The sequence below is a fragment of the Hyperoodon ampullatus genome (assembly GCF_949752795.1).
Source record: "Hyperoodon ampullatus genome assembly, chromosome: 10".
NCBI lineage: Eukaryota > Metazoa > Chordata > Mammalia > Artiodactyla > Ziphiidae > Hyperoodon > Hyperoodon ampullatus.
The window spans coordinates 100,554,881-100,579,848 of record NC_136923.1 but is presented as its reverse complement, the minus strand read 5'-3'; the positions used below and the strand labels follow the sequence as shown (position 1 = coordinate 100,579,848).

The following is a 24,968-nucleotide window of genomic DNA, read 5'->3' as shown; positions in this document are numbered from 1 at the left end:
AACAACGCAACAAACTTTTCAGGTCGCACAAGTGTGCTCACTTCCAGGGTCCATAGTTGCTCGGCTCCACAGTAAGGATTTCGGGCTGCCTCCCTCCCTCCGCACTGGGTAACGCGGGAGGGGGAAGAACGCTTTCAACCTTGCCCACGCATGGCTCTTCACACCTCGTATTGGGGATGCGGCAGCGCTGGAACGTCCCAGTGTGACGTCGGCCCGGCCGGGCCCGCCCCTCGCGGCCGCAACGGCGCCCGCCCCGCTCCCGCGCCCTCTGACCCTCTCGAAGTTTCCATACGCAGAGTTGGGAGGTTACCCGGTGTGAGACCCCACGTCCAGCAGCCCCGGGCTAGGTGACGAGAAAGCGTATAGCCGACTCGAAAAGCTCCGGAAGGAACAGTCGGCCCAGCCTCGGCGGGGAACGACGGGAACACGAACGGCCCACACGCCTCGGATCCCTCTCGCGCCCTGCGGCACGCGAGCTTCCGGCGCTCAGCCCGGCGCGGGGGCGGGGCTTCCGGTGGGAAGACGAATTCCGTTCTGGGCGGGGCTTCCTGTCCGGGTGGCTCGGGTGGTAGGTTTGGAGCCCCATCCCCCGCACGTGGCGCGCGCTTTGGGCGCGGGGGCTTCTGAGCGGTTTGTTAGGCGGACGTCACGCGCAGAGGCCGTTGGATCGGCGGGTAGAACCGTCCCTGTGCCGCTTCTGCCCCGGCGCAGGGCGAGCGGCCGCCGGTGGCGCTGAGGCTCGGCGCGCTTCCGTCATGGACTACCGGCGGCTGCTGATGAGTCGGGTGGTCCCGGGGCAGTTTGACGACGCCGACTCCTCGGACAGGTAGGCAGCCGTGAGTACACCGACGCGGTGCGCACGGTGCTCTCTCTTCCGCCGCCACAGTCCCTTTGGGGAGTTGACGCTTGTTTGTGGTTTGGAGGGAGACTGATAATTCATCACTCGGGGCCTCTTTTCACAGCCTTTTGCTGCTTTCTTCATCCCAGCCAGGTCTTTCTGTTCAGTTGCCGGCAGAGTTAATGAAAGCCGCTTGTCTGTCCGGAGAGTCCGGGGTTCCCACATTGTTAGCATAGCTGAGAGGCAGAGTTGGAGAGAGCGATTGGGTAACAGGTGTTTGAGCTTTAACTACATTTAGCGTTCAAAAAATATTGGAGCACCTATCTATCGTGTGCCTGTTTATGTCCTCGGCGCTAAAGATAGTGATGATCAAGACAAACCAAGGCTCTGCTGCCATTGAGTTCTGCCTTCTGCTTGGGAAGGAGGGCACAACATTAGGTACATAGAGATATATTTTTTTTAAACCCAGATGACATATTTACTATGTAAACAATTAAAATCAGTTGATAGACCTAAGTAGTGGCTTAGTTGTAAGGGAAGGGTTAAGTCCAAATCTGGGGACTTCCTTGGTGGTCCAGCGGTTAAGACTCCGAGCTCGCAATGCAGGGGACCTGGGTTGGATCCGTGGTCAGGGAACTAGATCCCGCATGCTGCAACTAACGATCCTGCGCGCAGCAACAAAGATCCCTTGTGCAGCAACCGAGACCCGGCGCAGCCAAAATGAATGAATGAATAAATAAATAGTCCAGATGTAAAGGACTCAGGAAGAGCAGCGGGAACAGCGATTCAGGACAGGGGACAGCAGGTGCAGAGGCCCTACGGTGGGATCCCTTTTGGATGTGAAAGGAAGATCTAGAAGCCATTGTGCCTAGAGCACAGTGCAGGTAGTTGAGGAGATTGGTTGGTAATGATACAGAAGTGAGAAGGGGCCAGAGCATGAAGAGCGTTACAAGTGATGGTGAGGTTTTGAGATATTATTCTAGGTCTTATAGAAAGCCACAGGAGGACTTTTTGCAGGGCAGTGACATCACCTGATGTATGATTTAAAGGAATCATTCTGCTCTAGAGGAGATGGTTTTGGAGGGCAAAGGTGGACACAGTTCAAAAGTACTCAGGTAATTGAGTTCAAAGATGACGGGATCAAGCTAGGGGTGTTTTGGAGGGCGAAGGGACAGGGTGTAACGGTAGGTTAGATGTGAAGTGAGAGGCAAAAGGAATTAAGGATAACTCCTACTTGAAAGCAAAATGAAACATAGAGTTCATTTTGGAATTCCAAGAAAATGGTTTTTACTTTATAGTAAGGATTCACTACACATAGATTTTATTAATTTCAGTAAATACAGGTTGATCACTTTCTGTGCGTCAGATCTCTTGTTAGTTGATCGTGATACATTGGTAAATCCTCCCCTGAATGACACAGAGCTTGCACTCTGCCAGGGGAAGCATATCGAATAATTAGACAAATTATTTGTATTAGATTTGGATAAGTAGTACAAAGGAGAAGTGGGTAAAGAACAGGGCAGACTTTCCTGAGCAAAGATAGTAGGTCAATACTGGAAGGATACGTAGGATTTAGCCAGAGAAATGAGAAGGGCATCCAGAACTACGTTTTCAGATGAGCGTACAGAAGGCCTTAGGGACTAAGTTCAGTGGGAAGAAGAAACACAGCCAGTGTGGCTGGTGAGTAGTTAATGGTCATGAGTGTACACTAGACATTGTGAAGATAGAAACTGGCGGATTTTGCCCACTCCTGGGACTTAGAGCTGGGGGGGGGCGGGTGCGCTGGTGGCATCTGGAAGGCAGGGACCAGAGATGCTGCTGAACATCCTTGAGGCACAGGACAACCGCCCTCAACAAGTGATTGTCCAGCCGAGGTGGGGAAGCCATGGTACAAATGAAGGTATAGCTTTATCATGCTGCTCTAGGTTATTGGCAATTGAAGGATTGACTTATGGATTGTGTTTATGAAATCCTAGTCAACAACAGGGGTTTACTGATTATTTGTTCTCTTCCCACCCATATCCGTGGAGATTTGGAGCCCTCTAAGCCATGGCTAGTTAATGAGTCAAGATCGATCATCTGAATTTACTTAAACCACTGTCTGACTGTGTTTAATCTGGTAGGGCATATCATCATGTGTTTTATGTGGTTTCTGTACTCGTTCTCCACCTGAGGTCTCAAAACTGGTAGTACTGCCTCTGGAATCTGACTTGCAGACATGTTGTGTTTGGTGTGCACAGTGGTTTGTTCAAATTGAATATACCAGGTAAGTGGGAGATTTTACACAAAAACCCAGAGTTCTGGCTTCTCTTGAAAAGCTAAGAAGATACAGTAACACTCTGAATTCTCACGCGGCATAAAAAGACCCTGTTAGTTGTGCTCCCTTTACTCTGGGCCAGTTCTCTGGGTTTGACAGTCTCTGCTTCTCCTCTTTACTTATACCCAGCCTCCTTCTCTCATTTGTGCTGCTTCTCTTCACCGTCCTTCCCTTCATGAGCAAGGGTGATTTGAAGTTCTTTGTGTAACACAAGTCTTGATACGGCTCCTTTTGTTGCAGAATGATAATTGAGTTCAAGGTAAGGCTTGAAATAAGGCTTTAGACTTATTCCCAAGTTTGGTCAGAAAGCTTCCCCCACCCCTTCTTAAAGCAGCTCTGTGAATGGTTTTCCTGAAGTTCAGGTCTGGTGTACTCATCAGAGTTAGTTCATTCAGCAGAGAAGATGATAATATAAATTCCAACTTCATTAAGGCAGGGGTGGATTTAACAACCTTATGTACTTCTTCCATGGTAGAACCTGGAGAATAAGTGAACAGCTGGAACAGAAGCCTGAGAAACAGGAGAACTTGGTGTTAAGTTTGAGGTTATTGGGAGATGTTGTAAGGGAACCTTTTAGATTTATTGGTATAGATGTAGCCTACTATATCATAAATAAATACATATGCAAATCCAATTAGAGTATGTGTAAACATGCCAAAACATTGTTATTTCCAGTGAAAACATTGACTTGAAGACTGTCAAAGAGGAAGGTGATATTCTGTTTGAAGACCTTCAGAATAACGTGAATGAGAAGATGGGTGAAGGTGAGATAGAAAGGGAGGAGGAGGAAGATTATGACGACGATGATGACTGGGACTGGGACGATGGATTTGGAAAACTGACCAGGTGTTCAGCCTCAGGTGGAGGGAGTAACCTGCAGGTACCTGATGACGACCCTGTACATCTTTGCATTGTCTGCTTATGTCTTCTTTTTTTTTTTTTTTTTTTTGGTGGTACGCAGGCCTCTCACTGTTGTGGCCTCTCCCGTTGCGGAGCACAGGCTCCTGGCGCGCAGGCTCAGTGGCCATGGCTCATGGGCCCAGCCGCTCCGCGGCATGTGGGATCTTCCCGGACCGGGGCACGAACCCGTGTCCCCTGCATCGGCAGGCGGACTCTCAACCACTGCGCCACCAGGGAAGCCCATGTCTTCTTTTTGAAAAGGACTTTTTGTGGTTCTAGAATTGAGTAACTGAAAGGTTTTCACCAGGTTATATTGCACCACAGCCCTAGCCTTTACTGGTTTTCATTCTTCATCCTTTCCATATTTCTGATAATGATGTACATTTGTTCCATAATCAGTAAATTTAAAAAGGTATTTAAATTGTCATAACATAATGAACCTAAAAATCTGCCTGGGAAAAGACACAAATAGGCAGATTACTACAAATGGTTAGGAAACAGAGAAAAAGTTCAGCTTAATTAGTAATTAAAGAAAAGCAGAGAATATGTAGAGTTTTTTTTTTCACTTATGAACTGACAGAGACACAAAATATGTAACTGATGGTCAAATAAATAGGTACAGTTATTTGGAGGATAAATTGGTACATGATAAAAGCTTAATAAAATAAGTGCTTTGACTCAGCAGTTCTTCTAGGAGGGCACCAAGACTTAGTCACAAGAATAATCCTGGATTGTTGTTTCTGGCAGAGGAATGTTGGAAACGACCTTGATTAAATCTACAGTGGGACGGGTTCACACAATGAGATATGTAGCCATAAAGTCTGTTGCCATGGAAAACTGTCTTAATGACATGGAGAAATGTTCCCGATCTGCCACCTTCTATCAAGTGCAGAATGCAGGTTACCAAGCCACGTAGAGCCTGCCCCTCAAACTGCAAGGACAAGTGTTGGGAGTGTGCAGAACCAGAGGGTTCAGACGGTGCATCTTCCTGGAACATAAAGGTTCCTAGAGCATGAAGATTGGGAGGGGGGGAAAGCAGCACTATTTCTTTGAAAATTAAAACAGCTATATCGTGGCCTAGAATGCATACATTCTTGAATAACCAAAGAAATTTCACACTTACATGCCGTATTGCTTTGGCAACTCCTTCACTGATTCATTGGTGAGACTGAGCAATTTCAACATAGAGTGGCATTTCTTTTAATAAAGCTAAGGAGGGAAATATATATGCTTAAATGTTAACTGTTAATCTTTGGGCGCTGGGCTTATAGGTAATTAAAATTTTACCTGTGGTTTCTACTGTGAACATGTATTATTTTAAGTTATATTTAATAGAAAACAATTTTTAAGTTCCCTGTAAATAAGAAACTACTCAGCCTCCAAGTTCACACTGAGATACCAGGACTGAATCAGTCCTTGTGACAGGCCCTTTTAATCTCTGTTCTCTTATTTATAGGTTCTGGATATTGTCTCCTCTCTCTTCCCTTTTTTTTCTCATTACTTCAGTTTGTGCATTGCACCAGTCTAAGTGCTAAGCCTTGTACTTAATCTTTCCCTCTCTTGAGACACTAAGCCCAAAATGAAATTCCTGGAACCAGTTTAACGTTGGTCTTAGTTCTTTATTATACACTTGGGGGTACATGAACGTTCTCACATTTTAAATCTAGAAACCAGTCAAATTAGAAAAATGCGTTTAATTTTAATTTGTTATTTATAATAATGAATATGTTAGAGGTATGTAGAGAGGTTAGAAACAAAAGCAAAAATGCAGATTATATAGACTTTATTTTAGCCAGTGACTTTGTCCTATTTCAAATGCCTTTTTTAAAAAAGTAAATTTTTCTTAATTTTATTTATTTTTGGCTGCATTGGGTCTTCGTTGCTGCACGCAGTCTTTTCTCTAGTTGCGGCGAGCGGGGGCTACTCTTCGTTGTGGTGTGCGGGCTTATTTCTGTGGCTTCTCATTGCAGAGCATGGGCTCTAGGTGCACGGACTTCAGTAGTTGTGGCTCGTGGGCTCTAGATCGCAGGCTCAGTAGTTGTGGCACACGGGCTGAGTTGCTCCGCAGCATGTGGGATCTTCCTGGACCAGGGCTCGAACCCTTGTCTCTCCTGCATTGGCAGGTGGATTCTTAACCACTGCGCCACCAGGGAAGCCCACAAATGCCTTTTTAAAAAACTTCTTGGGCAAATTTGATTGATCCTTCCCTTCCCTTAGGGTACTCCCCTAAGTTTTGATACTTTAATAGTTAACTATGGGACTTCCTTGGTGGTGCAGTGGTTAGGAATCCATCTGCCAATGCAGGGGATCTGGGTTCGATCCCTGGTCAGGGAAGATCCCACATGCCTCAGAGCAATCCCACATGCCCATGCACCACAACTACTGAGCCTGCGCTCTAGAGCCCGCAAGCCACAATTACTGAAGCCTGCGTGCCTAGAGCCTGTGCTCCGCAACAAGAGAAGCCACCACAATGAGTCACGCACTACAACGAAGAGTAGCCCTGCTCACTGCAACTAGAGAAAGCCGCCATGCAGCAACAAAGACCCAACGCAGCCATAAATTAATTAATTAATACTAAGGGAGAAAACGTTATGAACCTTAGGCTTGTATTTATAATTAGAGCTTTAGTCTCTGGAACTCATTTCTTCCAGGCAAATCGACAGACTCCCAGCTTCAATTCAGCCAAAATGTCTACTCCATCAGACAAGGTCTTAAGGAAATTTGAGAATAAAATTAATCTAGGTGAGTTTTTAAGATACATTTCCTTACTGGGCTGTGAGAAAATTCTTCAAAAACCACAAAGTGTTATAAAATTTTATTAGATTAAGCAGTGGATATATTCTGTGTTACTGACTAAATACTAATGCTTAGAGAAAATTAAAAACTTAGTCATTTAAAAACATGGCTTCAAGGAAAGACTTTAGCTTATACTTTTTTAGTTGTTTTCTCTCCTTTTGTAGAAATACGAAGTTACAGATACCCATTCAAGTTATTGTCTGTTTTGTATTAAATTTTGTAATAGGATTATCTCGTAGTAGAATGTTGAAAACACTAGGCTATTGAGTATAATTACGTTTTGTTTTACTAGAAACTTTTTGTGTGGCATTAATCATTTAGTGAGCTATTGAAAGCAAGGAATCAGAATGTGGATTTGAAGCCACTTGGGAAATGCAGGGTCATCCTTCTCTCGTAGACGCTGACCGTTACGGACCTGGTACAGCATCTCTCATATCTCATCATTGCCTATCACAGGCCCATAATTTGAAATGAAACTGACATTTTTAGAATTAACTTGGAATACAGGCAGTTATATTATCTATGTTAGTCGTACAAAATATTTTAAAAGTCTGAAATTCAACATACGCAGGTAAAGTAGTTTTGAGAGATTTCTGGATCTAGATTTTTATGGCTCAGAAATGACGGCTGTCGTGATGAAAGTGACAATCCTTGTTAGTAAGGAAGCACAACTTAGCGCTTGCCCTTAAAGACATTAAACACTTTTTTCATTACTACAATAGATACTATGTATAATAAAGTATTTAGAAAATGGAGAAGGCAGAAAGTATGCTAGTCAGAAACTTTTGTCTTACATGTTGTTTATGTTGTGGGGTTTTTTTGTTTTTTTTTTAGAAAAACTGAACGTTACTGATTCTGTCATAAACAAAGTCACGGGAAAGTTTAGACAAAAGGAAGCAGATACGTAAGTAATATTTCAAGTATATAAAATAAATAAATAAAACAAAACCTGGCTGGTAGGAACTAATTCTAGACAAATTAGTAGCATCTTTGTCATAATTCTTTTGCAAAGGATGTTCCTTTGTGTACCTGAACCAATTCTTTTTTTAAAAATTTTTTAAGTTTAAATGAGGGTATCCTATGCCTTTGTAGGTTGAAAATATTAAATGAGTTTTCTTAAGAAATCTGTGCTAAAACTATACTCTTGTGAAATTCACGAATGTGCTCTCAGGAGGGGAACAGTGTTTGTACATTACAGTTTGAACTAGAATGTTAGAGTATAAAAATGTTCCCTTTTTAGAACTTATTAAGAATTGTTCCCTTCCATGGAATATTTTTAAAAATTTAAGGGCAGATTTAAAACTAAATAGTGATACAACAGAGAACAGTTTTCATTTACAACTCTGTTCTCAAAGCCAAATGTTTAAGATCTGGCTAACCTCCTATTGTTAATGGCTCTAAGGCATTAACAATATATTATAGAAAGTGACTCTAAGATCATATAAATGGCAGTGTTAGAACTGAACTTAAAAACCAGTTTTCTTCTAGTTTATTGTTATGCCCAAGGGATACCAGCTTTTTGAGAAACAGCATTTCTTATTTCATTTAAGTGTCTGTTTGTATCTTTGTTAATAGTTAAGGTTAGTCTGTGAATTGAGTCACTTAGTGTGAGCCAAAGCCATCAGAGCCTGCGTTTTAATGCAGTAACTGTCTTGAAATGATAAAAACTTGTGTCTTTGTAGAAAAGGACTCTGAAGAGAAAGCCTTGTATAGGACTTTAATTCTATACTAATATAATCATTAAAGGTCTAAGGACAGTAGTTACAGACTTGATGTTTTCTTTTTTCAGACATAGTTCACTTTATCCCACTGCTCTACTTATTTAATGCTTCTGAAACATGGATGGCATTTTTTTTTTTTCTTACTGCAGATATGCTCCTTTTGCCCTAGGGCACTGAATTGCTTATTAAGGGGAAATGAAGTTTCACAAAGTGATGAAACTATGATGAGGTCGTGAAGCGTGTTATTAAAGGAACTACCTGCTTAGGAATTTCATGGAATGATGTACATTTAGAAACTTTTGATTTTGGCTTCTCTGAATTTTGAATGTCACTTTTGTTTTTTTGGTTCTGCCTTAGGTATCGCATCAAAGATAAGTCGGACCGAGCAACTGTAGAACAGGTACGGGTGAAATGTGTTGCAAGCCCTTATTTTAAAGTAGCATTTCTTCCGTCTTTGAGTTGCAGTTTGCTTTCATCCTTCTTGCTTAATGCTCATGTCACCTAGATCTGCTTCTATGTAAAATTGCTCCTTCTTTGAGTTTAGAGAGCTACCTTTTGCTTTATTGCTAATAGGACTATTAATAGACAAATTGGAATCATGCCCCCCTTCCTGTGGCCCTGTGAAGCCACCACGCAATGCTTTCATCTTCTAGGGGGAAGCAGAATTGACTATAAGACCAGAAATCTTTTCTTTTGTCTTAAACAAGGTCTGCAGGGATTTTGTGAGCCTTCCCAGGTGGTGAGTCAGGTATCACCCACAAAGTGTGTGTGTGTGAGAGAGAGAGAGGGGTAGACAGATAATGCCTTCACATTTTCAATTAGAATCCCTTACTTGGTTTAGAAGTTATGCTTGTTTTATTCTTTATTCAAGAATGGGGAAAAATCAGCCCCTGATTTTCCCACATGGAGAGGGTTGTAATTGGGTATTAGGATTGGCCCAAATTTTTGCCGTGAAGAGAGTGATAAAACAGGTCAGAACGTTGCTTCTGCTGCCTACCACCCTCCCCGACCCGTACATATACACACAAACACGTTTCGAATAGTAGCCTCTTCGCCCTCCAGGTTCTTGGTTTAAGACACAAGCACGCACTCTAGCCACCTCCATCCCAAGGGAGTCACACCCAACCTGAGCTCCAACCCATTTGTGCAAATGAAGAATTCCACCTTCAGTCTGGCAGGAGCAGGTCAGGTCTGGGATCTGTGTCTTTGTCATCCTCTAATTTATTTATTTTGTGTATTCTCTTTTGTGACTGAGAACAAAGTGTGGTCCAACTCAGAGAGATGAGGCAGCTTTCATTTTCAAAGACCTGAAATCCTCTTTCTCTTGGGAAATTAATTTTGAACAAGAGTGTATATCTTGAGACTTAAACTGTCTTTTAAAAATATATATTTGTAAGTTGACTTGCCTCTCCTATTTCTCTTCCCCTATTTTGTTTTCAGCTATTTGGGCCCATTGCTCCTTCCTGGGCCTCTCACTTGGCTCCCCAGCGACCTTGCAGAAGCCTAGGTCTCTACGCAGATTCCTACTCACCCAGCTTACTTGCCCTCTGTTTACCTGCGCGCAGAGAAGGAGCAGCAGTTACTGCCTCTTTACTCACTTTCCTTTCTTTCTGCTCTAGTTGCCGTGGTTGTAGTTTGCTTTTAGTCCTCCAGTCTTACAAGGTTGTTTTGTTTCTGTTAACCTTAGGTTTCTTGTGCGACCACAGCCACCTCGTAGAAGGGTAGGCCCTGAACTATAGTTAGTTCTGGCCACTTTCACTGTCCCCTGCCTGGAGCTGGAGGGCTGCCTGTGCCCAAGGAGTGCTGGCGCTGGCCCTGGGAATTGCATGTAAATGTGCAGCTGCCTCAGTTTCACATGTGAACAGCCTCAGGCTTTAAATTCATTGCCTCCTGTTTGTTAAAGAGAATTTGAGGGTTCTTTGTGCTCAAGATTGACTGCTCTGACTTTGAAGGAACGCCTTTCCCTGATCTACTCATCTCTAGCAGGGGTCTGCGAACTCTTTCTTTAAAGGGCTAAGTAATAAATACTTCAGGCATTGTGGGCTACAATTTTTTTTAATCAATTTTTTTTTTTTTTACTTATTTATTTTTGGCTGCATTGGGTCTTCGTTGCTGCGCGTGGGCTTTCTCTAGTTGTGGCGAGCAGGGGCCACTCTTCATTGCAGGGACTTCTCTTTGTTGTGGAGCACTGGCTCCAGGCACCAGGGCTTCAGTAGCTGTGGCACGCAGGCTCAGTAGTTGTGGCTCCCGGGCTTAGATGTGGGATCTTCCCAGACCAGGGCTTGAACCGTGTCCCCTGCATTGGTAAGCGGATTCTTAACCACTGTGCCACCAGGGAAGTCCCTTTAATAAATATTTTTAAAATTAAAAACCATTTTCAGCTTTCAGGCTATAGAAAAACAGGCTGTGGTTGATATGACTTGTGAACTGTAGGATGCTGGTTGCCGCTTTAAAGCTTCTTATCCAGTGCAGCCACCACGGAGCTTATGTGGTGCGGCTAGCATGACTTGCAACGTGCTAGTAATGCACACGCACACCAGGTTTTGAAGGGTTCGTGTAAAAAACAGAGTGTTAAATCTCTCCCTAATAACTTTTTATATTGATTACATATTGAAATGATAATGTTTCAGATGTATTGGGTTACATAAAATCTATTCAGATTAATTTCACCTGTTGACCGATGACTGGAAAAGACAGTTTCCTCTGGTTTGATTGTATTTCTGTTAGCTAACATTGGCCTAGACTCAGTTGCAGATTCTCTTGGACTTGGTAGCCTTTGATTGCACGACTGAATGAACTTGCTGGTTTCTTGTCTCTTTGGTTCCTTTGGTCTCACCTCACATTTTTTTTTATTTTTTTGCGGTACGCGGGCCTCTCACTGTTGTGGCCTCTCCCGTTGCGGAGCACAGGCTCCGGACACGCAGGCTCAGCGGCCATGGCTCACGGGCCCAGCCGCTCCGCGGCATGTGGGATCTTCCCGGACCGGGGCACGAACCCATGTCCCCTGCATCGGCAGGCGGACTCTCAACCACTGCGCCACCAGGGAAGCCCTCACCTCACATTTTATTCACTAAAAGTGAGAGTGAACAAAAGCACCACAGTAGTGACTCTTCTGTAGTCGAGCAGGATTGCATAGTGCCTTTGCTCTTCAGTTTCTTGTCTAACGCTTCAGTGAGAAATATTTGGTGCTCTCTGAACTTTGTACTTCTTGCATTTCTTTTTAGGTTTTGGATCCCAGAACACGAATGATATTGTTCAAGATGTTGACGAGAGGAATCATATCAGAGATCAATGGCTGCATTAGCACAGGAAAAGAAGTGAGCGATTCTTGGGATGCCTGATGCTTCCATGTTAGTTTTCTGATTTCAGACACCAGATGAAACTAAGGCACTTAGTAAATAAATTGTGCCTTTAAAAAGAAAAGGAAAAACAAAAACCCCATATACAAGCCAGGATAGTTTAATCAGTGCCATTTCTTAAAAATGTCTTTATTACACGCTATATAAAATAGATAACTAATAAGGACCTGCTGTAGAGCACAGGGAACTCTACTCAGTACTCAGTAATGGCCTATATGGGAAAAGAATCTAAAAAAGAGTGGATATGTGTATATGTATAACTAAATCAATTTGCTGTACAGTATAAACTAACACAACATGGTAAATCAACTATACTCTAATAAAAAATTTTTTTAAATGGCTTTATTAATGTTTATGGCCGGGTAGGAAGTTGCGCGTGTAAGGACTTTGGTCCTGGGTCATGGAGTCCATCCAGGTGTGCCCAGCAGTGAGTTCAGGTGGTCAGACGGTTACTGCTGGGACAGGGGGTCATGGTCTAGTTTCTGTTAGCCAACAAATGTCCTTCTCATTGTTTTCTTTATATATGGCATGCTGCTTTTCTATTAGCAACTCATTCTGTGGGAAGCAGTTCTCAGTAAAATTCCCTTTATAAATCATGAGATGTAAGAATGTCTTCAGATATTTTCCACGTACTTGAAATACAAAAATGTTTGAAACCACTTCTCTCGTGTATGTATGTATGTATGTGTATATTTATTTATTTAATTTGAAGACCTATTTTTTCAATTAATTTATTTTTTATTGAAGTATAGTTGATTTTCAATGTTGTCCTAGTTTCAGGTGTACAGCAGAGTGATTCCATTTTATATATACACACACACATATATTTATATATATTTTTATATATATACTTTTTCAATTTCTTTTCCCATATAGGGTATTAAAAATACAGAGTAGAGTTCTCTGTGCCCTACAGTAGGTCCATGTTGGTTATCTGTTTTATATATAGTAGTGTGTATCTGTTAATCCCAAATTCCTAATTTATCCCCCTCTTCCTCACCCTTCCCCTTTGGTAACCATAAGTTTGTTTTCTGTGTCTGTCTCACGTGTGTTTAAATTGGCCTTTACTATACATGTAAGTTGGAGGTATACTTACTGTACCTTTTGGAGTGATGTTTTATATTTTAATTCACATATTCAAAAGAGGATAGTGTTCCTTATGCACAGAATTTCAGTTCACTTGACTTTTTTTTTAACCTTTGAGGATAGACTCAAATAGATTGCAAAAGTAAAATACTACTTATAGTTATTTAACACAAACTTAATTTTCTTTGTTTTTGACTTAAAATAGGCTAATGTATATCATGCTCGCACAGCAAATGGAGAGAACAGAGCAATCAAAATTTATAAAACTTCTATTTTGGTGTTCAAAGACCGGGATAAGTATGTCAGTGGGGAATTCAGGTGAGCTCAGGTTTTTTTTTTTCCCCAGGTGACTTGATTTCTATATCCTAAAAATAAAAACTAGAATAATGGAATGACTGAAATAGCAAATATTTTTCTCATTCAAGGTTTCGTCATGGCTACTGTAAAGGCAACCCCAGAAAAATGGTGAAAACGTGGGCAGAAAAGGAAATGAGGAACTTAATCAGGTGACTGTCTGGGGGGGTGCTGTCTGTGCTGTGTCTGCATGTCAGCCTCAGAACTTTCCTCTCAGTAGGTCCTGGTGTGGTTCTGTCCAAAGATAGGGTCTCGTAGAGCTCCATTAGATCTGCAGAGGTGAGCAGAGGAAACGCATTTCCAAGCAAATAGGAGCTACCTTCTCTCTCCTGTTTTACGAACCCATTACAGGAGAATTTTGCCCCGATTCACATTTATTCTGCAAGGCTGGGTCATGTGAAAAGCTTTGGGAGCCATGTGAAAAGGTTTAGAATTTATACTGAGGATGATAAAGAGCCGTTACGAGATTTGAAGCAGGGAAGTGACACAATCAGGTGGTGAGAATAATGTGTCATTTTTTTTTATAGGTGTTGGGGTTTTAGGCAATTTTGTTAGGCCCTAAGCTCTTTATCGTAGTTTCCTCTTCTTCAGTCCCATTTTGGACACATTTATATATTCTTTGTTTGCATTGGCACCTTTGTATCAAGTAAAGGCATCTGAGATCAAGTTTCCTCAATTGAAGTTTTAAATTGGAAGGTTTTTTCTCCCTTTCAAATATCTTTTAACTTTTTATATGCTATACATAGGTGCTATACGTTGGATACTTTAGTAGTATTCAGCAAAGTTCCCTTGTTTTGAAAGTCCTTCTGAAATCTTCTTATGCTCAGTTAGCCGCTGGCTATGAGTCCACTATTTTTATTCATTATTGTTGACACTGATCAACTCAAAAGATAATTGCAAACATATCTGCTGTATTTCATCGGTTCTAAGGTGCCCATTTCTTCACAGTTTGACATCTCTGGCATTGAACTATGCCATGGAGGCTATGGGATGTCATAGTCGAATTGCTGGCATTTTGCCATTCTTGGTGACGTGTAACGGTGCCGCTTAAAATCACGGGTGCCTCAGAGTTTATGAAATAAAATAATACAGTCGAGAGGCCTGGCTGCTGTTTCCTCACAGCACTGCTAGTCTTGTGCACTGCAGCTATTGTAAGTTATTTTAGATAAGGTGCTTTAGATGATTTGTTTCAGCTTTTCATTTGTCCGTTTATCTGTTTTCATATCACAGGCTAAACACAGCAGCGATCCCGTGCCCAGAACCTATCCTGCTGCGAAGTCATGTTCTCGTCATGAGTTTCATTGGCAAAGATGACATGTGAGTGTGTAGGAGGCCTAATAATTACACGCCCAGAACTGTATTTTTAAGTGCTTTGAATTATCCAACATGTGAATATTTCCCATTTAAATAGCTCCTTGCGTCTTGTAATATTTTTAATGCATCTTTCCCACTGTATTAGTGCATAGAGTTTCTAATTTGTTCAACTGTTTTTAAGTCCCAAAATGCTTCAGAATAACAAAGCTCACCTTGTTTTTGGGGGAATGTCTTATACAATCAGCTGGGAAAACATCTGTTTATGGACAGCTTTTTATTGATAGAACCGTATCTCTGGAGCGAAGCACATTGTTCAGTGATGATTGGTAGAAGAAAAGAACGGGTAACAACGTTAGGAAGCAAGGAGACTTGTTCTGGGTCCGTTTATCTGAGTTGTTCACTTTATTTTTGTTCAAGACCAGCGCCGCTCTTGAAAAATGTCCAGTTATCAGGATCCAAGGCTCGGGAGTTGTATGTGCAGGTGATCGAGTACATGAGGAGAATGTACCAGGACGCCAGGCTCGTGCACGCGGATCTCAGTGAATTCAACATGCTGTGAGTGTGTGGCCCACGCGCACCTCCCAGCCGTCACCTCATGTCCTTTGGGGAAATGAACTAAATCCCCGTCCAAGAAGTCCTGCTAAATTCCCCAGTTGTAGAGTTGGCTTCCACAGGGTCACAGGATAGGATGTGTTCCCTGCCTTTGGTGGCCTTAGTCACAGAATTGACCACTCTGATCATTAGCAGAGCTAAAGGACTTCGGAAATTTTCTCAGTTTTTATCTCTTGTTAGTCAAAGCGGCTCTTCTCCTTACCCACCTCATTCATTTTATTAGTTATTTCCATTGCTACTAAAGTAGAAATGTTTAAACAAGAGTGTGGGCGAGCCGTGGTGTGCCCTAGCCCTGCGTGCCCGGCCCTCATGCCAGCCTGGAGGCAGCGTGCAGCTCACCCCTGGCGCGCCTGGCCCGCAGGTACCAGGGCGGAGGTGTGTGCATCATTGACGTTTCTCAGTCCGTGGAGCACGACCACCCGCATGCCTTGGAGTTCTTGAGGAAGGACTGCGCCAACGTCAACGGTGAGTGGACACTGGGGTTGTCCCCCAACTTGTTTGCGCCGGTGCTTCTCACTCTGTTAAACCGTTGATAGATAATCTTGGGGCTAAATCGTTTGATGCAGTGATACTGACACCAGTGTAGGTCGTGGGGTATTTTTATCTCTTTGTTTCTCTATGAAGGGGTTGGATTAACAACCTCTTCCCTCGCAAAGCTCTCACGAATGTCTTCCTGTGACAGATTTCTTTCTGAAGCACGGGGTCGCCGTGATGACTGTGCGAGAACTCTTTGAATTCGTCACGGATCCGTCAGTTACACACGAGAACATGGACGCATATCTGGCAAAGGTGAGGTGGGGCCAGGACGGGAGTAACAGACAACAGCGGTAGTGATTGCACTTCTGAGGGACTCAGGGCTAGGCATGACTTTTGTTCATTGTGACAGCTTCCAGAGACTGTCTCCTGAATTCAGAGATGGGGAATCAAGCTGTAGTAAAAAGCCGATGGTAAAGCCAGGTTTCTTGACTTTAACCATCAGCAAGATACACTGGCTGTCAAATTTCTGAATGTATAGTAAGAAACCTGTTAGCTTTTGGTCATTAATTCCTTTCTCTTGTTTCTCAGAGGCCTTTCTGCATCACAGAACTTTTAAAATTGTGGTAAAATATACACAGCATAAAATTTACCATTTTAACCATTTTTAAGTGTATGGTTCAGTGGCATTAAGTACGCTGTTGTGTATCCATTACCACCATCCATCCGTGGAACTTTTTGAATCTTGTAAAACGAATTCTGTCCCCATTAAACACTGACTTGCAGTCCCTCCCTTTCCCAAGCCCCTTCTGCTTTATGTGTATGACACCTACTCTAGCTACCTCGTATAAGTGGAATCATACAGTATTTGTCTTTTTTTGGCTGACTTATTTCACTGAGCATAATGCCCTGAAGGTTCATCCATGGTGTAGCCTGACACCGGATTTCCTTCCTTTTGAAGGTTGAATAATCTTCCATTGTGTGTAGAGACCACATTTTGTTTATCTGTTCATCCCTTGATGTGTACTTGGGTTGCGTCCACATTTTGGCTGTTGTGAATGACGCTGCTGTGAACATGGGTGTGCAAATATCTCTTCAAGACCCTGCTTTCAGTTCTTCTGGGTGTACACCTGCAAGTGGGATTGCTGGATCATATGGTCATTCTACTTTTAGTTTTTGAGGAACCGCCATACCATTTTCCCTAGTGGCTGCACCATTTTACACTGTCACCAGCAGGCTGCATGGGTTCCAGTTTCTCCACGTTCTTACATCCTCACCAACACTCGTTATTTTCTGGTTTTATTTTTTGTTTTGTTTTTTGAGTAGCTGATGGGTGGGAGGTGGGGTCTTGCAATTTTGATTGACATTTTCCTAATGATTAGTGATGTTGAGCATCTTTTCATGTGCTTGTTGGCCATTTGTATGTCTTTGGAGAAATGTCTATTCAGGTCTGCCCATTTTTTAATTAGATTATTTTTTTGTTGTTGAATTATAGAAGTTCTTTATATATTTAGGAGATCCTTAACCCCTTGTCAGATATATGATTTGCAAATGTTTTCTCCCGTTCCATGGACTGCCTTTTCACTCTGTGGACCACACCCTTGGATGCACAGAGGTTTTTAGTTTTGATGTCCAGTTTATCTGTTTTTACTTTTGTTGCCTCGCAATCGTAGAATACTGAACACATGGCCCCTGAACAGGTGTTCAGGTTCATCCCACCTTTTCACACTCTCCCCTTTCCCTGGAATGCCTTCCCATTTCTACCTTTGCTCATCTTGCTCTGCCTAGGGAACTTCAAAGCTCAATTCAGAAAGCTCTCGAGGAGAAATCAGGCAGAAATCATTGTTTCCATAGGTATATTTTCTATATTATCTAACTTTGTAACGGAAGTAGTCACACTGTATCCTTCTTATCACATTAAGTTCTTTTTAATTCTGTCACCCTCTGCTAGGCTATGAACTCTTAAGGGACAAGAGTTTTATTCTGTATCACTGGTAGCTAGTCAGTACCTGGCACGGAGGAAATAATCACGTTAATTGAATAAGTAAATATCACATCACTTTTATTCTTAAACTTATTTTTAAACATAATTTTCTTTTTATATAATTTTTTTTAATTAATTTATTTATTTACTATTTTATTTTTGACTGTGTTGGGTCTTTGTTTCTGTGCGAGGGCTTTCTCTAGTTGTGGCAAGCGGGGGCCACTCTTCATTGCAATGCACGGACCTCTCACTATCGCGGCCTCTCCTGTTGCGGAGCACAGGCTCCAGACGCACAGGCTCAGCGGCCATGGCTCACGGGCCCAGCCGCTCCGTGGCATGTGGGATCTTCCCGGACCGGGGCATGAACCCGTGTCCCCTGCATTGGCAGGCAGATTCTCAACCACTGCACCACCAGGGAAGCCCCCTTCTTAAACTCTTTAGCACTAATTTTAGTGTGTGAACTTAAAAAACTCTAGTACCACTGCTGTTTGCTTTCCTCTATGTATTCTAAATAGGTTAGAGAACAAATCTTAAGTTTTACAAGCCCAAAGAATCTATAGAATCTTTGTCACCTTCTTAGTGTCAGTCATCGTTTGCTCAGAGAGCTTTCTTCGGGGGTCTGTCGTGCGGCAGCGTTAGAGCCGTGGGCTCAAGGTGAGAGGCTCTCCTGCTGCTCTGTGATCCCCTTCGTGGACAGCTCAAGAATCGAGGAATGGGGCTTCCCTGGTGGTGCAGTGGTTGAGAGTCCGCCTGTCGACGCAGGGGACACGGGTTTGAGCCCTGGTCAGGGAAGATCCCACATGCTGCGGAGCAGCTAAGTCTATGCACCACAACTACAGAGCCTGTGCTCTAGAGCCCATGAGCCACAACTACTGAGCCTGTGAGCCACAACTACTGAGCCTGTGTCCTAGAGCCCACGAGCCACAACTACTGAGCCCACATGCCACAACTACCTAGAGCCTGTGCTCTGCGACAAGAGAAGCCACCGCACTGCAACGAAGACTAGCTCTTGCTCGACGCAACTAAAGAAAGCCCACATGCAGCAATGAAGACCCAACGCAACCAAAATAAATAAATAAATAAATAAATTTATAAAAAAAAAAAGAATCGAGGAATGGTTCTTTCATTCTTTCGGTGTCAGTTTTCCTTTAATAAATATTTTTGTTAATCGTTTAAAAATTAGTCAAAGCAGTATTGCTCTTGAGGAAGAGTCTAGGGATGCCCTGAGGCTAGACGAGCTTGATTTATACTGTTAACTTCTGGGTTCGATGGCAGCCTTTTTGGTGAGTTCTACCGTGGAGAGCTAACCTGTACCCCTGGAGGACACGGAGGGTGAAGGGGTGGTACCCAGAGAGACGAGAACAGCTTTCCACTGAAATTGGGGAATGGATGTGTCTTCTGTGGGTTGAATGTAAAGGAAAGTGATTTTTGTTTTCTCTCCAAGGCCATGGAAATAGCATCTCAAAGGACCAAGGAGGAAAGGTCCAGCCAAGATCATGTGGATGAAGAGGTAAGATGTATTATCTGTTTACTGACTTAGGAAACACTTGTGTCTTGAGGTCTTTTTTTTTTTATATTGCTGGGGCATGATCTTAATTTTAATAGATAAACAGTTTTTTTTAATGATGATATTTCCTTGAGCCGTAACATGTTAAACGATTCAGCTGCACGAGGCTGTGTAACTTACATCCCATTACATCCTTCCACTCAGTGACCTGTTAGCCCCTTGTCCTGCGTGGAGAACATTTTTACAGAACCCCTTGGAGGACGTGATTCAAGAAGGAAGAGCCTGTTTTAGTTTGCTAATGTGAATTTTTAAGTGATTTAAATGTTGCTTTCAGTAACACTGTAGATTTTAAAGACTCATGTTTGGTAAAAAGGAAGACTTTTTAAAAATCTTAGGAGTCAGTATATTTTTTTGTGAAGGTGATGCATAGTAGGCTTTTAAAAAATAATAATAATTCTCACAGCTATCGTGTGTGGTGTGATGGGTGAATATAAGGTACCCCATATACATCAGCTGTGGCACAGGGTAGATGATGCTCCCATGAAAGAACCTCTTCCTTTGTTAGGCATAGCCAGGCAGTGCTTGCTCACAGCAACTCCTTTCTCTCCCATCAGAAAGGCTTATGGAATACAGGCGAGGGGAGAGAAGTGTTATTCTAAGGGTAACCATATATCAGCACTGAGGGTGACAATGGTGATAAATTCCTCTGTGACTTGATGGGGTGAGGATGCTGAGTGCACGGGAGAAGTATGTGAATAAGTCTCCATTTTACTTTTCCTCTGCGTCTGTTAGGTGTTTAAGCGAGCTTATATTCCTAGAACCTTGAATGAAGTGAAGAATTATGAGAGGGATATGGATATAATGATGAAATTGAAGGAAGAGGACATGGCCATGAATGCCCAGCAGGACAACGTGAGTCGCTGGTTTGTCTTCAGCAAGTAAGCTCACCGCGGAAGCTGCCGGCCCAGACCTGCCGTCTTGAGTGTTGGCCTCTAAGCTAGTGCGACGGCTCATTCCCTTCACATTAGCAAACCCTGTGTGCACATTGCTTGTAAAGGGAATCAATCCTCTGGTCTTTGTGAAAGGAAATGACACACTTGAGTGAGTCCAACAGACTATAATTGCAGGAAAAGGAAGATTTGTATAGAAGTCTAGGCTATAAATGGTTATTATACTAGCTCCACTAACATATATGTTTCAGAGTCTGGAAAATTTTTTTCTGCTTAAGGGCCAGATAGTAAGTATTGAAGGCTTCGCAGGCCAAGAAGCAAAATTGAGGCTATTATGTGGGTTGTTATATAACAAGAGAGAAAAAACTTCCCCCAAATTTTTGATGAAATTAAAAATACTTTAATAATAATTGAAAACACACAACGTTTCATGATACAGGTCTACTAATGAGAGAAGAATGGAGTTATTTGCGGGGGAGGAGAAAACATTACATTTAGTTGAGATTCAGAGTTAGGGCTTTCTATCATCAAATTGATTGCAACTGTTTATCCTTAAAAACCACCAGGCCGCAGGTTAGATTTGGCCTGTGGGCCAGAGTCTGCTGACGCCTGCTGTGCCTGTGGGCGAGAACCACACCCTTGCTACACACTCTCTGTGTCCCATGAGATAAATGTTAGGCACCTTTTTATAATCACACAAGGTATCATTTAGACCACAGTGTTCTTTCTTAGTATTGCAGTGTACTTCCGTGTCCAGTTTTATGTTGATTCTTGTTTTTTTCTTTTTGGTTTCAAGATTCTATACCAAACTGTCACAGGACTGAAGAAGGATTTGTCAGGAGTTCAGAAGGTATGCAGAACATGTGTTACTATTCATTTACTTGAAAACTCTTTAAACGGATATAAAATTTCATGTCAGGTATTATTAAATTAACAGTGGTGTAATGTTACTAGTACAGATGCTTCCAAAGTCCATGGGCATTTTCAGAAATGCCCTTCTTATGTTCATTCTTCTTAACCATGAGACTGAAATGTGGAAATGCGTGGTTTATTCTTCATTCTGCCCCTGAATTGCTCTGTTGTTGTAGCTGAGGCATCGATTCTTTTTGTATCCTGTTCTTCATTTGTGAAGTTATTAACAAATAACCATGTGCTTGTTGATGTTTCTACAACCAACTTAAAGCAACAGTGAGATCTGGTCTCATCCCAGCGCACAGGCTGTTGAAGGGCTAGTCATGCTGTCTCGCAGTGCAGATTCCTGTAGTGTTTTTTTCTTAAAGCAACTTTGTTTTGTCTTACATTTTCAAACGGCAGGGATTGATTCTTATTTAAGCAATAATAAAGGTAGTTCTTACTTCTTTTAATATTCTTTTTTTAAAAAAAATGATTGATTGATTGATTTGGCCGCGTCGGGTCTTAGTTGCAGCATGTGGGATCTTTTGTTGTGGCGTGGGCTCTGTAGTTTGTGGCACGTGGGCTCTCTAGTTGAGGTGCGTGAGCTCAGCAGTTGTGGCGTGCGGGCTTAGTTGCTCCGCGGCATGTGTGATCTTAGTTCCCCGACCAGGGATTGAACCCACGTCCCCTGCATTGGAAGGTGGATTCTTAATCACTGAGCCACCAGAGAAGTCCCACTTCTTTTAATATTCTTAATGAAAGGCTTGAATATGAAGGATCACGGTTTACATTCTGAAAATTGAGTGTGGTTTTTTTTGTGGGAAGAATTGGACTAGGAGAATTCTGGGTTTTATGCAGCAGGTGTGATGGGGTAGGTGTGCTTTGAATTCTAGAGCAGGAAGATTCTGCTATAACTGGCTGGAAAGCCTTTCTGTACAATCGCCTTTTAAAGATCTGTTTTTTTCTCATGAAAAGAAAACCTCGTGGTTTTAAAAATGCTTCCTCCTGCTTTAAAAACTGCTAAATTTGGACTTCTCTGGTGGCGCAGTGGTTAAGAATCCACCTGCCAATGCAGGGGACATGGGTTTGAGCCCTGGTCCGCGAAGATCCCACATGCCGCAGAGCAACTAAGCCCGTGCGCCACAACTACTGAGCCTGCGCTCTAGAGCCCGTGAGCCACAACTACTGAGCCCGTGTGCCACAACTACTGAAGCCTCTGCGCATAGAGCCTGTGCTCTACAACAAGAGAAGCCACCGCAATAAGAAGCCCGTGCACCGCAACAAAGACCCAACGCAGCCAAAAATTTAATTAATTAATTAATTAATTTTAAAACTGCTAAATTTCAGGGAAAAAATGAATGTTTCTCTTGTTTAAATATTGTCTTTCCTCTTGATTGGATTAACAAGTGTTAAATGAAATTTAATTCGTAGGAAATCCACTGTGAAGTTATCCAAATAACTTCACTTTTTTTTTTTTTTTTTTTTTTCCGGTACACGGGCCTCTCACTGTTGTGGCCTCTCCCGTTGCGGAACACAGGCTCCGGACGCGCAGGCTCAGCGGCCATGGCTCACGGGCCCAGCCGCTCCGTGGCATGTAGGATCTTCCCGGACTGGGGAACGAACCCGTGTCCCCTGCATCGGCAGGCGGACTCTCAACCACTGCACCGTATTTTGTATCTTTCCAAATCCCGGCTCAACCCTCCTGATTTCCTGCAGGAGGTAGAACAGTCCTGTTGTTGATCTAGGTCACCCAGTGAAGCCCCAGTCCCTGTGTTTGGGTACGTCCTTGAGCCGTCCTGGAACGGCTACTTCAGGCGTCCTCCCTGACATTGATTCCATTGTTTTGATGTTTCAGTATAGGATGTCATTTTTCAAAGTCTGTCTGTAAGGCTGATGATATCTGATTTTTGGCATTAACACATTTAATACCAATAGATAACTGACTGGTTTAGAATAACATGGTCCTGTGATATTTTCAAGGTCCCTGCACTCCTGGAAAGTCAAGTTAAGGAAAAGACTTGTTCTGATTCAGAAGATGCCAGAAGCTCTCAGTGTTCCGACACAGACTCTGCAGAGCAGGGAGACACCGCCTGGTCCCGGAAGCCCGCCGCTGACCTCGAAGTCGATAAAAAGGTTAGCCGCAAACTTACCTCCCCTTGTTTGTCAGTACGACAGCGCAGCCCCTCAGGGCTCTCTGCTCAGGTGTCTGGATCACAGTTGCTGAACACATTGGTCAGTAAGTCCCTCCACCTGAAGTTTTAGTTCCCAAGCGGGAGCTTTGCTTTTGGTGGTGACATCAGCTAGAGATTGGGCTTCTACTAGGAGCTCCTTGGGCACTGCCTAGAGAGAGGGCACACTAGTTTCAGTGCATTAATGAAAAGTGATTGTCATGCACTTGAAGAACAAGTGATGCTGGGTTGCCCCATGGTGAAATACCAAAGAACCATTTCAGGGGCGTTACAGCCCAGCTCTCTGTTTCCAGAATCTCTGTTTCTTCCACTCCTGGCTGTGGACATAAGAGATGCTCCTGATGAAACAATCCATGATGGCTAACTGTTATTCTTTAGTCTTAGCCTGATCCTTTAAACCTTATAGAGTGAGGGTTCCAAGAATTCTGAGAGATACCCAACTCCCTAGCGCACGTTCTCTTTGGCTATCTTCAAATTTCTATTAAGAAATCTTAAAGATAATTTTCATCCCAAATTCTACCACCAAACCATTATCATTTTCAATTTTTTTTTCTGTGATGCTCACTTTTTATCTTTTTACATATGTTTTAAAATTTAGTTGTGGGGCTTCCCTGGTGGTGCAGTGGTTAAGAATCCACCTGCCGGGCCTCCCTGGTGGCGCAGTGGTTGAGAGTCCGCCTGCTGATGCAGGGGATACGGGTTCGTGCCCCGGTCTGGGAGGATCCCATATGCCGCGGAGCGGCTGGGCCCGTGAGCCATGGCCGCTGAGCCTGCGCATCCAGAGCCTGTGCTCCGCAACGGGAGAGGCCACAACAGTGAGAGGCCCGCGTACCGCAAAAAAAAAAAAAAAAAAAAAAAAGAATCCACCTGCCAATGCAGGGGACACAGCCCTGGTCCGCGAAGATCCCACATGCCGCAGAGCAGCTAAGCCCGTGCACCACAACTACTGAGCCTGCGCTCTAGAGTCCATGTGCCACAACTACTGGAGCCCACGCACCTAGAGCCCGTGCTCTGCAACAAGAGAAGCCACCGCAGTGAGAAGCCCGCACACCTCAATGAAGAGTAGCCCCCGCTCACCACAACTAGAGAAAGCCTGCACGCAGCAACAAAGACCCAGTGCAGCCAAAAATAAATTAATTAATTTGTTTAAAAAATTTAGTTGTAATAATAATATGAATACTCAGAATGAATTAAATTTGCAAATTTTTTTACTTTTTGTTTTTGTTTTTACAGGAAAGAAAAAAGATGGTCAAGGAAGCCCAGAGAGAGAAAAGAAAAAACAAAGTTCCTAAACATGTGAAAAAAAGAAAGGAGAAGACAGCCAAGACGAAAAGGGGCAGATAGAACCAGAACTGTATGATGTACAGTAATTTCCCATCACCTGCTGAGCTGCATCTGGAGGATGGGTTATTGATTTTAACTGAATGGTTATTACTGCAATGTCCATGTGGACGGATTCACGTGTTTTCATGTAATCATGTAAAAAGCTCTAAGCTCTAGTGTTTAGGTCTAGTCCCTAGCTCTTTATGGTATTGATAGAGGATTATTTAAGCTACTTTTTTTTTTTTTTTTTTTTTTTTTTGCGGTACGCGGGCCTCTCACTGTTGTGGCCTCTCCCGTTGCAGAGCACAGGCTCCGGACACACAGGCTCAGTGACCATGGCTTACGGGCCC

General features: G+C 43.0%; 1 protein-coding gene across 1 annotated transcript; it reads left to right on the top strand.

The window, feature by feature from the left end:
- Nucleotides 1-687: 687 nt before the first annotated feature.
- RIOK1 (RIO kinase 1) lies at nt 688-24,832 on the top strand. The gene is made up of 17 exons (XM_079712194.1): nt 688-826; nt 3,831-4,035; nt 6,707-6,797; nt 7,686-7,755; nt 8,930-8,972; nt 11,797-11,889; nt 13,223-13,335; nt 13,443-13,523; nt 14,602-14,688; nt 15,103-15,240; nt 15,659-15,762; nt 15,980-16,086; nt 19,200-19,265; nt 20,055-20,174; nt 21,009-21,062; nt 23,087-23,239; nt 24,529-24,832. Exons 1-17 carry the CDS (start codon nt 756-758, stop codon nt 24,637-24,639), a joined length of 1,707 nt encoding a protein of 568 aa, XP_079568320.1. The 5' UTR covers nt 688-755; the 3' UTR covers nt 24,640-24,832.
- Nucleotides 24,833-24,968: the final 136 nt, after the last annotated feature.

What these genes read in the sequence shown, in the direction of transcription:
- RIOK1 (XM_079712194.1), top strand. Translation starts at nt 756, where the DNA reads ATGGACTACCGGCGGCTGCTGATGAGTCGGGTGGTCCCGGGGCAGTTT. An exon ending in CTCAGTGAATTCAACATGCT is followed by an intron (nt 15,241 to 15,658) that starts GTGAGTGTGTGG and finishes CCTGGCCCGCAG; the next exon opens with GTACCAGGGCGGAGGTGTGT. An exon ending in ATTTGTCAGGAGTTCAGAAG is followed by an intron (nt 21,063 to 23,086) that starts GTATGCAGAACA and finishes GATATTTTCAAG; the next exon opens with GTCCCTGCACTCCTGGAAAG.